A 15,363-nucleotide genomic window follows, 5' to 3' on the forward strand; every position below is an offset into this window, starting at 1 on the left:
CTTTAGCAATATGACTGCACATTTCAAAACAGGGTTTAACTCAGGACTGAAATCATTTAATATGCAAAGTGTCATGAAAACAGTGATAATGATACCTAAAAGATTCAAATAATTGGCACGACGCCCAAATATAGCAATCAACCCAAATAATGATGATAACAAGTAGCTTCAGTCAAATACGCAGTATATTCATCTACCGGGGCGGACTAAGTCACAATCCCCAACGGTGCTCTACCCCACGCTCATACCTGGCGTGCAAGTCACAACAATACAGCACTATGATGTGCAAATCCGGGGTTTCAAACCCTCAGGATAACATTTACAAGTATTACTCACCTCGAACCGGCGAAAACTCTAGCCCGCGACGCCTTTGCCCCTCGAATCGGCCTCCACGCGCGATGAATCTAACCAAAACCAGAGCGAATACATCACAATATGCTAGGGGACAATACCCAATCGAAAACAATCGAAAATTAGCAAGAATCTCAAAACTAGCAAAACCCGAGCCCCGGGCCCGCTTCTCGAAAAATTACAAAACTCACATTACCGGATTCCTCATCTCGCCACGAGTTCATACATACCAATTTCCATGTTAAACCTATCAAAGTTCCATGTATTTAGGCCAAAGGACTTACCTCCAATCACACCTAGTCGAAATCCCCCTTCAATTCCGTCCAATAGCTCCCAAGCTCGCTTAAAAATGGTGGAAATAACATAACCCTCGCGGAACAAAATGAATATAAAACTCCTACTGGCTTCAGGGGTTTCCGCTTTTGCGGTCCCCACGCCCGCTTCCGCGCAACCGCTTCTGCGGTTGTTGTCCGCTTATGCGGAATTTCATTAAAACTCAAGGGCCGCTTCTGCGACGCAAATTTCCGCTTCTGCGGAAGCTCACCTCCTGGCCAAACCCGCTTCTGCGACCGCCTGTCCGCTTCTGCGGACTCGCTTAAGCGAAAAGTGTTCCGCTTTTGCGGAACTGCCCAACTCCACTCCAGACCGCTTTTGCGACCAAGATTATGCTTCTGCGGAATCGCTTATGCGGTCCATTTCCGCAGAGCGAACATACCAGATACCACAAGATCTGTCATTTCCTCAACTTGAATTTCATCCCGATAGCCATCCGAAATCACCCCGAGGCCCCCAGGACCTCAACCAAAAGCACCAACATGTCTTAAAACATCATACGAACTTGCTCCAAACATCAAAACACACCTAACAACACTAAAATCATCAATTCACATCGGATTCAAGCCTAAGTTCTTCAAGAATTTCCGTAATGCACTTTCGATCAAAACCCCGACCAAACGATGTACGAATGACCTGAAAATTTGCACACATATCCAAAATCACTTAACAAAGCTACAGCAACTCTCAGAATTCCATTCCGACCCTTATATCAAAATCTCACCTATCAACCGGAATTCGCCAAAATACTAACTTCGCCAATTCAAGCCTAATTCTACACCGGACCTCCAAAATCAATTCCGATCGCACTCCTAAGTCACAAATCATTTCCCGAAGCTAACCGAATCACCGAAAATCACATCCGAGCCTTCTAACTCATAAGTCAACGTCCGATTGACTTTTCCAATTTAAGCCTTCCTTAAAGAGACTAAGTGTCTCATTTCCTATCCAAACCAATTCAATTCAACTCTAACTCACTCGTTGCTGATAATGAAACATGAAGGAGCAATAAATGAGGAAAACAGGGCGATAATACCTGATACGACGGGTCGGGTCGTTACACCGTGAGTCTTATACTATAATAAATGTGACTCTATTTCGTATTGTTCATGCTTTATATGATGATTTCTATTATTGAACAAGGCTTGTGAAAGTATTATTGGTAATTGAACATTGTAGAGTGTCGACTCAAATTGTGAATTGAGTTGTGGAAGAATTATTGGTAATTGAACATTGTAGAGCGTTGGCTCAAGTTGTGGATTGAGTTGTGAAGTAATTGTGTAAAAGGCAGGAGGTTTATGATATTGTCTCCCTTGTCGGGATGTTATTGCTTTTGATATTATCTATTTGCCGGGATGTTATTGCTTGTGATATTGTTTCCCTTGCCAGAATATTGTTGTTATGTTATTGTTCCCTTGCCGGGATTCTATTGTGATTTTATTGATTTCCCTTGCCCGTATTCCTTTGTGATTGTTGTTTGGGTAAGGAAGAGTGTAAAAGCACGAAGGGTGATGCCGTGTATGATAATTGTGAGAGTGTTAATGCACGAAGGGTGATGCCGTGCCGATATTGTGAGGTTAAAGCACGAAGGGTGATGTCGTGCCGCACGATGTACCATGCCGTGCTCTGATATGAGTGATAATGCACGAAGGATAATTCCGTGCCATGATTATGTGAGGTAAAAGCACGAAGGGTGATGCCGTGCCAATTATATTGATTCTTATGGTGAGGACGAGAGTAAATGCACGAAGGGTGATGCCGTGCACTTGTCTTTGATTTTCCTGATTCTTGCTGATAATTGAGTTATGGTATTCTTTACATTTATTTATTGGTTTTCTGTTGTTACTTGATTTTCCCGCAACATGTTTTCCCCCCTCCTATCTTTACCTGTAAATTTCTGCCTTTACTTTTCTGTTGTATGTGAATTAACTGCACAGGTTTATTTGGTGGTCTAATCCTAGCCTCGTTACTACTTCGCCGAGGTTAGGCTAGGCACTTACCAGCACATGGGGTCGGTTGTGCTGATACTACACACTGCACTGTGTGCAGATCTCGGTGCTGCAGCTTTTGGACCACAGTGAGGTTGCTGCTTCCAGACCGTCAGGCGACCCGAGGTAGTCTTGCAGGCATTCGCAGGCCTTGGCGTCCCCTTCTATCATTTTCTTTCTATTTTTACTTATTCAGAAACAGATTCGTGTAATTCTATTCAGACCTTATTTCTAGTATTCTTAGACAGTCTGTGAGATTGTGACGCCAGTTCTGGGTAGCTTATGTTTGTGGATTGGTATCGGTATTATTATTAAATAGTTATATTTCAGTCTTCCGCTTTGTTATTTCCGATGTTTATATAATGTTAATTCACCATTGTTAAGGGATTAAAGATAAAAAGGGTTAAATAACTAGAATAATCGGCTTGCCTAGCTTTCACTAGTAGGCGCCATCACGACTCACGAGAGTGGAAAATCCGGGTCGTGACAAGGAGCTAGCAGGTAACTAGGTGAACGGTCAAGATACGTACAAAAGGATTCATACACGATCGTTACAAAAAAAAATTGTTAAATAAATTTAAGACCTCTCATTAAGGTTTGGCTATAGGCAATCATTTTCGTTGAGCCGTTTCTGACTGAAAATTATAGTGTATATACCAGGTCAAATTATTTTATGTGTATATATATATACATGTTCAACTCCTTTGGTATTGACTAGAACTCTATATATGTTTGCATAATTGCATTGAAGTTTTGTTCCCGTTCTGTCGGCAGGTTTAATTTATTACCTAAGTAAGAAGGCAAACACGAGCAAAGAGTGAAGCCAGAAAAGGAAAGGGTCAAATGTAAGGAAACTCATGTGACAAGTCTAGCCAACACTTTCATCAGTATTTTAAGTATATCCTTGTTTTTTCCTCAAATTTCAAATTCAAACAATTAATTTCACAGAAGGTCATTCAATTTGCAGTATAATTACAATAAATAAAAGTACTACTAGTATTTATTACTTTTTTGCTTTTAAATTCACCCTTAGTGAATTAATTAGAATGTTAATTAAGTGATACGTTTAATTTTTTTTTAAAAAAGTAATTCTAGAAGATACTTTATAATTGATGCTGTTTTTTAAATTTAAAAACAAAAACTCCTATACATATAGATCCGCAATAGCAGAAAATTTTGTCGATAAGACAATTACTTTACATATTTGAACTTTTTTTAATAGCGGGAAGAGAACATTAATGTTACATTAATGACCACTTAAAGTGTACTGACAGTAAGGTTGGCTATAACTTTAATGTGAAGTTACAGAAAAAGACAATTTTTGTGGGGCAACTGTCTATAACTCTGTCTCTGATTCTTTGAAGGTTTTTTCAAAAAGTTAGTCCAGTATTTACTATAGTAAACAATCAAGTTTTGTAGGAGTAGTTCTTATAAATCCCTCACCTTTTCTCAAAAGTTTTGCACTGATACTGTGGCCATTTTTGTAAAAGCAAAAGGTGTTCTCCTTAGTTTTCCTTTGGGATTTTGATGTTTTACTAATTTAAGAGTAAAATTTTCCAAAGCTATAATAGATAACAAGATGACATGTGAATCAAATGCAGATGGAAAATTGAGGTATTTCCCTCATTTCTGTATATGTACTATATGTTGATTTTCTTGATTTGTTAGTGTATTTAATAAAAATTTCCTTAGTAAGAATCCTGACTCCAACACTGATCAAGTGTCTATGTCTAAATTGCCCTTTTCTTTTTGTTTCTTTAATTTTGACACATTTATGGTTTTTTTTTTCTCAGTGAGAAGAAAATGGAAGAAGAAGATAGTTTAAGGACAGTGGAATGTCTAAGAGGGAGATTGCAAGCTGAAAGAGTGGCTTCAAGAAATGCAAAAGAAGAGGCAGAGATTATGGGAACCAAGGTTTTTATTCAATTCCTCTGTTTTTTTAAAGTTTATTCTTGAGCCGAGGGTCTTTTGGAAACAGTCTATTTATTTTCACAATGTAGGGGGTAAGGTCTATGTATACTTTATTCGGGGGCGGATTTAGGGGGACGGAAGGGGTTCACTCGAGCCCCCTTCGTTGAAAAATTACACTGTATATAAGGTAAAATCTATTTCTTACCTCTATATATATTATCTTTTGAACTCTTTACATAGCCTAAAAGCATAGCTTAGTGATCAAGGGGGTCAAAATATTTGTGAGGTCACTGAATCAATTCTTATTAGTTGCTATTTCTTTTAATTTTTTTACTTTTTTTTAACCCCCATGGCCGAAATCCTGCATCCGCCACTGCTTTACCCTTTCGAGCCCCATCATTAAATTGAGTATGTTGTTGTTGTTGTCGTTGTTGTTGTTTTTAAGTAAAAGTGCTTAAGTTGTTGGTATAAATTTAGAATAAAAATGTCTTCTTCTTTTTTTTCACTTGAAGTAACATGGTGTAAATTTTTGAAACATTACAGCTGATTGAGCTGGAGAATAAGTTGAAAGAAGAGACTAAATCAAGAAACAAAGCAGAGAAGAAGCTTAAATTTCTGATAAAGAAGCTTGAATCCAAGAACATATATTATGTTTCAGATGAATCAGAGAATTCAAGCTTTTTAAAGAGTGAAATTTCATCTCTAATATCCACAGCTTGTAGCAGTGCCAAACAATCAGAAGATAGAGAGTGTCAAGAATCAGTTGGGAGTACAAAATCCAGCTATGAAAATCTTAATTGTTCAGAGCTCATTCAGAAGAGAAAATCTGAAGAAAAAACAGTCAATTTAGAGAAAGATGGTTCACAAATGAGCATTTCTAGTCAAGATATTGAGAATCCTTCAGCAAAAGAACATTCTGCTAAATCAAGTGAATTTGAATTCTCAAAGACAGATCCCAATAGGTATGTATACTCGATAGGTTTAATTTATATACAGTGATAGTATAATTGATAGAAGGGGAGCCTTGGCGTAGCTGATAAAGTTGTTGTCATGTGATCAGTAGGTCACGCGTTCGAGCCGTGGAAACAGTCTTTTGAAGAAATGCAGGATAAGGCTGCGTACGATAGACCTTTGTGGTCCGGCCTGTCCCCGGACCCGCGCATAGCGGGAGCTTAGTGCACCGCGCTACCCTTTTTTTTTTTTTTACAGTGATAGTATAATTGAGCCGAGTGTCTTTCGGAAACAATCTCTCTACCTGCTTCAGGTAGGGGTAAGGTTGCATATACCCTACCCTCCTGAGACTGTACTTGTGGGAATACACTAGGTATTATGTTGTTGTTGTTGTACAGTGACAGTATAATTGAGTCGAGTGTCTTCCGGAAACAGCCTCTCTACCTACTTCAGGTAGGGGTAAGGCTGTACATGTTATTACACTGTATTTGTAAAATAAATTCTGGAAATATAAATGAATATAAACAGTAATGAATATAAACAGAAATGACATAAACCAATTCGAGCCCACTGAATTCACAGTGTTTCCTTAAGGAATTTAATCCCCTCCTAGTACCCAAGGTTATGGATTATTTCCTCCCAGGATAGAACGAATTACACACTGGTGTAGTGGTACTTCAAACCCCAGTGTTTCAGCGAACACAAAGTTCGGTAGCAAATCACACTTACTTTTTGCTTTGTTTTGATGCTAAAAGTATGCAGAAGAAGGAGAGAAAACTCAGAAAATTGTAGTTAAAATTCTGAGCAGAATAGTGTTGTATTTATAGCCAAAGTTGGGTCTCTTCAGAATGGCTGTTTATGCAAAACGCCCACAACATAAATGCCATTACATAAATGGCCATTTACTCAATAATAAAGAGGGAAAATAAAGAGGGAAAATTGAAGAGGGTAGTTACTTTTCTGTTACCAAAACAGAAAAACGGATTGGATTTAATATTAATATTTAATATTAATATTTTGTTATTAAAACAAATATTTAATAACATTTCTGTTAATATTTTACTATTAACAAATAAATTTGGTCCAAAAAGTTAATCAATCAATCGTTTGACCAAATCCGAATCCGAATCCGAATCCGAATCCGAATCCGAATCCGAATCCGAAGCCGTAGCCGTAGCCGTAGCCGTAGCCGTAGCCGAAGCCGAAGCCGAGCCGAGCGAGCGACGACGACGACGGCGCGAGGCTTGCCTTCTTCTCAACTCTTTAAGAGCTAGAAGAAGAGCAATTGCTTATATACCCATAAAAAACCTCTTCCTCTTCCAATATGGGACAATGCCCATTTGCCAAGGGAGGGGGAACTTAAAATTTCACTCAAAAATTTTATTTCCCTCCATTTCCCATTCACCCTCTTTTAAGTATTTAATATATTAATTAAATACCTTAAAAACCCAACAATCCCCCACATGAATGGGGAATGGCTATATCACGGAAGTATGCATGAAAACTGTGTGATTCACAAGTAAGGATTAATTGCATCTGGATAAGTAGGTTTCCCTTTGAACTTTCCGTAGTGAACTTATGTCGGATATACTCGATCAATCGGTAGATTTGATATCTTTGAACCGTCGAACTTTAGTGTATACCTAGACAACCACAAGTCACACAACCAACCCTTAACCGTCTTTGGTTCTCATTGTTGTGTTCGTTTCAGCCATGAACACCGCCTGGTTTCATAAGTGCGTAGAGAACTGGCCTTGCTGTGTTCTCCTTGAAGCGGCTAACACTTCACACTTACATAGGTGATTCCTAAACGTGTCATCCCGTAGATACACTATTTGATATACCCTGTATCAAATTTAGAAATCATTAAAAAGCCTTAATGCTTTATCCCTGGTAGTGAACATTGTCTCATCACGAGAATGGACCAAAAGTTTAGTTGACAATGTTGAACCGTCATAAATGACTTTGTTTGATCTCCTTGAACCTAGATCTTGGGATCTCCAGTCTTCTAGGTAGAGTTACCGCCACTATGACTTGTTCTCGGCCACAGTCCCATTCCCTTTGATGACTTCTCAACTACCTCTCTAGTTAGGCCTTTTGTAAGTGGATCCGACACATTATCACTTGACTTTACATAGTCAATCGTGATAATTCCTCTAGAGAGTAATTGTCTAACGGTTTATGTCTTCGTCGTATATGGCGAGACTACGTTATACATAACGCTCCCAGCCCCTTCCAATTGCCGCTTGACTATCACAATGTATGCATATTGGTGCCAACGTTGGGCCAAAATGAATATTCTTCCAAAAATTCCGGAGCCATTCAGCTTCTTCACCGGCTTTATCCAAGGCTATGAACTCAGCCTCCATTGTAGAGCGGCAATACAATGTTGTTGGATGACTTCCAAGATACCGCTCCTCCACCAATAGTGAATCATATCCACTTGTGGACTTGGAATCAGTTGATTCCGGTGATCCAATTGCATCACAGTATCCTCAATGACCGCAGGATATTTATAGTAATGCAAAAGCAAAATTCCTGGTATGTACTAAATACCCCAAAACTCGTTTCATGGCCATTCCAATGGGATTGGCCTGGATTGCTCGTATATCGACTCAATTTACTTATAGCACAAGCTATATCTGGTCGTGTACAAATTCATGATGTACATTAAGCAACCCAACACACGAGCCTAATCCAATTGTGATATGCTCTGGCCTTTGTTCTTTGCTAATGCAAGATTCACAATCAATTGGGAGTTTTGCAATTTTTAAAGCCCAAGTGCTTGAATTTTTCAAGTACTGTCTTAATATAATGAGATTGTGACAATGCTAGACCTTGAGAAGTCTTATGGATTTCTTAATTTCCAGAAAAATCAGCAACTCCCAAGTCTTTCATTATCAAACTTGCTAGTTAGCATACGCTTAGTAAGCATTTTATGTTAGCAATGTCATTACTCATTATGAGCATATCATCCACATATAAGCAAACAAATGACTATGTGATTTTGGAACATTTTAATGTACACACATTTATCACATTCATTTATCTTAAATCCATTTGACACATTGTTTGGTCAAATTTTAGCCATGCCATTGTTTGGGTGCTTGTTTTAATCCGTAAAGGGACTTAACAAGTCTACAGACCTTCTTTTTCTTTACCTGGAACCACAAACCCTCAGGTTGTTCCATGTAAATTTCTTCCTCCAACTCTCCATTTTAAGAAGGCCGTCTTAACATCCATTTGATTGATTTCAAGACCATAAACTGCCAGCTAACAGCTACTAACGTTCGTATGGATGTAATTCCTGTAACTGGAAGTATGTATCAAAGTAGTCAAGACCTTCTCGTTGTTTTTTCCCTATTACCTTTGACCACAAGTCTTGCCTTTATTGTCAATAGTACCATCATCTTTTATTTCCTCTCTAAAGATCCATTTAGAACCAACGGTTTATTTCCAGGAGGAAGATCAACCAATTCTCATGTATGGTTGTTCAGTATGGATTCTATTTCAACTATTGACCGCCTCTTCCATAACAATGTTCCGAAGAAGACATAGCTTCTTTAAATGTTTGAGGCTCATTTTTCAATAAGAAAGTCACAAAATCTGGTCCAAATGAAGTAGACGTTCTTTGACGTTTACTACGTCTTGGATCCTCTTGGTTAAGTGTACTTTCTTTTGTTTCTTCCCGGGGTCGTTTAGATCCTTCACCAATCGACTCACATTCCTTTTATACGGAATATATTTTCAAAGAACTCACATTATCTGATTCTATTAACCGTATTATTATGAATGTTGGGATTTTCTGATTTTATGAACCAGAAATCGATATGCTTTACTATTAGTCGCATATCCTATTTGAAAACACAATCAACGGTTTTCGGTCCTATTTTACCCTTTTGGGTTTAGGAACTTGCACTTTTGCCAAACACCCCCACACTTTAAAATAATTCAAGTTGGGCTTCCTTCCTTTCCATTTTTCATATGGATGGATTGTTGTTTTTGCTATGGGTACTCGATTTAGTATTCGACTAGCCGTAAGAATGGCTTTCCCCCACAAGTTCTGTGGCAAACCAGAACTTATCAATAATGCGTTCATCATCTCCTTTAATGAACGATTCTTTCTTCTGCAATCCCATTGGATGGTGGCGTGTAAGGCCGTTGTTTGATAAATAATTTCCATATTTCTTAACATTATTTGTTCAAAAGGAGATTCATATTCACCACCCCTATCACTTCTTATCATTTTGATTTTCTTATTAAAGTTGCGTTTCAACTTCATTTTTGTATTGCTTGATATGCCGTCTATTGCTTCATCTTTACTATTAAAGTTAAGTAAACATCAGCAATATCGAGTACTATCGTCAATAAAAATTATGGAAATACTTTTTCCACCGCGAGATGGTATTGACTTCATGTCACAAATATCTGTGTGAATTAAGTCTAAAGGATTTGAATTCCTTTTCAACCGACTATAAGGATGTTTAACATACTTAGATTCCACACATACTTGACATTTTGATTTGTCACATTCAAAAACTTGGGCAATACTTCAAATTAATCATCTTTCCGTAAGGGTTATTAATTGACATACCCAAACGTACATGCTATAAATTCATTTGACTCAAGTAAGTTAGACGAAGCTGAAATTTTATTATTTTTTTCAACAACCATTACATTCAGCTTGAAAAGGCCCTCAATGAGGTAACCTTTTTCCTTACAAAACATTTCATTCTACTTATTACAACCTTATCGCGAAACAAAAACACATTTAAAACCCATCCTTAACAAGAAAGTCCAGTAGAGACTAAATTCTTCCTAATCTCGGGAACATGAAGGACGTTGTTCAAAGTCACCACTTGCCGGAAGTCATTTTGAGAAATATCTTCCCACATCCTCTCAATCTTCGCCTTTGAAGCATTCCCATAGAAATCGTCTCATCGGGTCCAAACAGAGAGCATAAGAAGCAAAAGCTTCTCTAACAGCACAAACATGGCGAGTGGCTCCAAATCAATCCACCACTCTTTAGGATTGCCCACCAAGTTGCATTCGGAAATCATGGCACATAAATCATCAACATCATCACGCTTTTCAACCATGTTTGCTGACCCTTCTCTTGTCTTTCTTTGGAGCACGACACTCCGTAGATTTTGTTCCAGTTTTCCCACAGTTGTAGCAGTTTCCACTGAACCGCTTCTTGCTTGGGTTGTATTTCGGTCCAGAAGCCTTTCTTTCTCTTTTTGTTCTCTTCAACAATATTTGCTCCCATTATTGTTGAATTTCCACGGCCTCTCTTTTCCGCAGCTTTGTTGTCCTCTTCGATTCTCAACCGAACAATGAGATCTTCAAGGGACATCTCCTTGCGTTTCTGGTTTCAAGTAATTTTTGAAGTCCTTCCACCAAAGGAGGCAACTTCCTCAATCATCGCTGCTACTTGAAATGCTTATTGATAACAAGACCTTCAATGAAATTTCTATTAGTAAAAATACTAAGATTACTACTTTCAACATCAATATTAAATTGAATTAACCTTCAGCAAGGAGATCGTAATAATCACTTGCAAATTCCTGGACTTGGGTAATAACAGACTTGCTATTACCATTTTGTAGTCCAAAAACTTTGCAGCAACAAACTTTTTCAACCCGGCATCTTCGGTTTTTGTATTTCTTTTCAAGCGCAGTCCACAGTTCCTTTGACGTTTCCACGCCACTATAGACGTTATACAAACCATCCTCCAGCCGCTTAGAATATAATTCTTGCCACAAAAAAATCTGAATGCTTCCATGCCTCAATTACGAGAAAGCGTTCAGTTTCTGGAGTTCATACGGACAGCACAGGAACATCTTTCCTTGATGAACTTCTGGAGACTTAGAAGTAGTCAGATGAAGAACATCTTTGCTGCCAGCGCTTGAAATCAATCCCGGAAAATTTTCCGGGTTCTTCCGCCGGTGCCAATGCTGCCGGTGTTGTTCGGCTTGTTGACGCATTGGCAGTCACCAATGGAACCGCTTGGTTCTGCATTGCTCATTAGTCATTTCTGAAAAGAATGACACAAACGTTAAAATCACGTAGATTTTAATAGAGTACAAAACCACAAAGGTTTACTCTTCCAGAAACAGTAAGTACAAATACAGAAAATAAATTATTAAATTCCTTAAGCTTGTTATTTACACTGTATTTGAAAATAAATTCTGGAAATATAAATGAATAAAACAGTAATGAAATTAAACAGAAATGACATAAACCAATTCGAGCCCCACTGAATTCACAGTGTTTCCTTAAGGAATTTAACCCCTCCTAGTACCCAAGGTTATTGGATTATTTCCTCCAGGATAAGAACGAATTACACACTTGTGTAGTGGTACTTTCAACCCAGTGTTTCAGCGAACACAAAGGTCGGGTAGCAAATCACACTTACTTTTTGCTTTGTTTTGATGCTAAAAAGTATGCAGAAGAAGAGAGAAAACTCAGAAAATTGTAGTTAAAATTTCTGAGCAGAAATAGTGTTGTATTTATAGCCAAAGTTGGGTCTCTTCAGAATGGCTTGTTTATGCAAAAACGCCCACAACATAAATGCCATTACATAAATGGCCATTTACTCAATAATAAAGAGGGAAATAAAGAGGGAAAATTAGAGGGTAGTTACTTTTCTGTTACCAAAACAGAAAAAACGGGTTGGATTAATATTAATATTTAATATTAATATTTTGTTTATTAAAACCACACCCTTTTTAGCATCAAAAACAAAGCAAAAAGTAAGTGTGATTTGCATACCAGAACTTTGTGTTCGCTGAAACACTGGGGTTTGAAGTACCACTACACCAGTGTGTGTAATTCGTTCTATCCTGGGAGGAAATAATCCATAACCTTGGGTACTAGGAGGGATTAAATTCCTTAAGGAAAACACTGTGAATTCAGTGGGCTCGAATTGGTTTAGTCATTTCTGTTTATATTCATTACTGTTTATATTCATTTATATTTCCAGAATTTATTTTACAAATACAGTGTAATAAACATGTACAGCCTTACCCCTACCTGAAGTAGGTAGAGAGGCTGTTTCGGAAGACACTCGAACTCAATTATACTGTCACTGTACAACAACAACAACATAATACCTAGTGTATTCCCACAAGTACAGTCTCAGGAGGTAGGGTATATGCAAAACCTTACCCCTACCTGAAGCAGGTAGAGAGATTGTTTCCGAAAGACACTCGGCTCAATTATACTATCACTGTAAAAAAAAAAAAAAGGGTAGCGCGGTGCACTTAAGCTCCCGCTATTGCGCGGTCCGGGACAGGCCGGACCACAAAGGTCTATCGTACGCAGCCTTATCCTGCATTTCTTCACAAAGACTGTTTCCACGGCTCGAAACGCGTGGCCTACTGATCACATGACAACAACTTTATCAGCTACGCCAAGGCTCCCCTTCTTCAATTATACTATCACTGTATATAAATTAAACCTATCGAGTATACATACCTATTGGGATCTGTCTTTGAGAATTCAAATTCGACTTGATTTAGCAGAAATGTTTTTTGCTGAAGGATTCTCAATATCTTGACTAGAAATGCTCATTTGTGAACCATCTTTCTCTAAATTGACTGTTTTTTCTTCAGATTTTCTCTTCTGAAATGAGCTCTGAACAATTAAGATTTTCATAGCTGATTTTGTACTCCCAACTGATTCTTGACACTCTCTATCTTCTGATTGTTTGGCACTGCTACAAGCTTGTGGATATTTAGAGATGAAAATTTTCACTCTTTAAAAAGCTTGAATTCTCTGATTCATCTGAAACCATAATATATGTTCTTGGATTCAAGCTTCTTTATCAGAAATTTAAGCTTCTTCTCTGCTTTGTTTCTTGATTTAGTCTCTTCTTTCAACTTATTCTCCAGCTCAATCAGCTGTAATGTTTCAAAAATTTACACCATGTTACTTCAAGTGAAAAAAAAAGAAGAAGACATTTTTATTCCTAAATTATACCAACAACTTAAGCACTTTTAAACTTAAAAACAACAAACAACGACAACAACAACAACATACTCAATTTAATGATGGGGCTCGAAAGGGTTAAAGCAGTGGCGGATGCAGGATTTCGGCCATGGGGGTTAAAAAAAAGTAAAAAAATTAAAAGAAATAGCAAATAATAAGAATTGATTCAGTGACCTCACAAAATATTTTGACCGCCCTGATCACTTAAGCTATGCTTTTAGGCTATGTAAAGAGTTCAAAAGATAATATATATAGATAGGTAAGAAATAGATTTTACCTTATATACAGTGTAATTTTTCAACGAAGGGGGCTCGAGTGAACCCCTTCCGTCCCCCTAAATCCGCCCCCGAATAAAGTATACATAGACCTTTACCCCCTACATTGTGAAAATAAATAGACTGTTTCCAAAAAGACCCTCTGCTCAAGAATAAACTTTAAAAAAACAGAGGAATTTGAATTAAAAACCTTTGTTCCCATAATCTCTGCCTCTTCTTTTGGCATTTCTTGAAGCCACTCTTTCAGCTTGCAATCTCCCTCTTAGACATTCCACTGTCCTTAAACTATCTTCTTCTTCCATTTTCTTCTCACTGAGGAAAAAAAAACCATAAATGTGTCAAAATTAAAGAAACAAAAAGAAAAGGGCAATTTAGACATAGACACTTGATCAGTGTTGAGTCAGGATTCTTTACTAAGGAAATTTTTTATTAAATACACTAAAAAATCAAGAAAATCAACATATAGTACATATACAGAAATGAGGGAAATACCTCAATTTTCCATCTGCAATTTGATTCACATGTCATCTTGTTTATCTATTATAGCTTTGGAAAATTTTACTCTTAAATTAGTAAACATCAAAATCCCAAAGGAAAACTAAGGAGAACACCTTTTGCTTTTACAAAAATGGCACAGTATCAGTGCAAAACTTTTGAGAAAAGGTGAGGGATTTATAAGAACTAACTCCTACAAAACTTGATTGTTTACTATAGTAAATACTGGACTAACTTTTTTGAAAAAACCTTCAAAGAATCAGAGACAGAAGTTATAGACAGTTGCCCCACAAAAAAATTGTCTTTTTCTGTAACTTCACATTAAAGTTATAGCCAACCTTACTGTCAGTACACTTTAAGTGGTCATTAATGTAACATTAATTTGTTTCTCTTCCCGCTATTAAAAAAAGTTCAAATATGTAAAGTAATTGTCTTATCGACAAAATTTTCTGCTATTGCGGATCTATATGTATAGGATTTTTGTTTTTAAATTTAAAAAACAGCATCAATTATAAAGTATCTTCTAGAATTACTTTTTTAAAAAAAAATTAAACGTATCACTTAATTAACATTCTTAATTAATTCACTAAGGGTGAATTTAAAAGCAAAAAAGTAATAAATACTAGTAGTACTTTTATTTATTGTAATTATACTGCAAATTGAATGACCTTCTTTGAAATTAATTGTTTGAATTTGAAATTTGAGGAAAAAACAAGATATACTTAAAATACTGATGAAAGTGTTGGCTAGACTTGTCACATGAGTTTCCTTACATTTGACCCTTTCCTTTTCTGGCTTCACTCTTTGCTCGTGTTTGCCTTCTTTTACTTAGGTAATAAATTAAACCTGCCGACAGAACGGGAACAAACTTCAATGCAATTATGCAAACATATATAGAAGTTCTAGTCAATTACCAAAGGAGTTGGAACATGTATATATATATACACATAAAATAATTTGACCTGTATATACACTTATAATTTTCAGTCAGAAACGGCTCAACGAAAAAATGATTGCTATAGCCCAAACCTTAATGAGAGTCTTAAATTTATTTAACAATTTTTTTT

The 15,363-nt window shown here is 37.0% G+C and overlaps 1 protein-coding gene across 1 annotated transcript; it reads left to right on the forward strand.

The window, feature by feature from the left end:
• Positions 1-4,031: 4,031 nt before the first annotated feature.
• LOC109214802 lies at positions 4,032-5,973 on the forward strand. Its single transcript, XM_019378753.1, has 4 exons — positions 4,032-4,286; positions 4,466-4,586; positions 5,127-5,545; positions 5,644-5,973. Exons 1-4 carry the CDS (start codon positions 4,252-4,254, stop codon positions 5,678-5,680), a joined length of 612 nt encoding a protein of 203 aa, XP_019234298.1. The 5' UTR covers positions 4,032-4,251; the 3' UTR covers positions 5,681-5,973.
• Positions 5,974-15,363: the final 9,390 nt, after the last annotated feature.

This window comes from Nicotiana attenuata, unplaced genomic scaffold, assembly GCF_001879085.1.
Source record: "Nicotiana attenuata strain UT unplaced genomic scaffold, NIATTr2, whole genome shotgun sequence".
Taxonomy (NCBI): Eukaryota; Viridiplantae; Streptophyta; class Magnoliopsida; order Solanales; family Solanaceae; genus Nicotiana; species Nicotiana attenuata.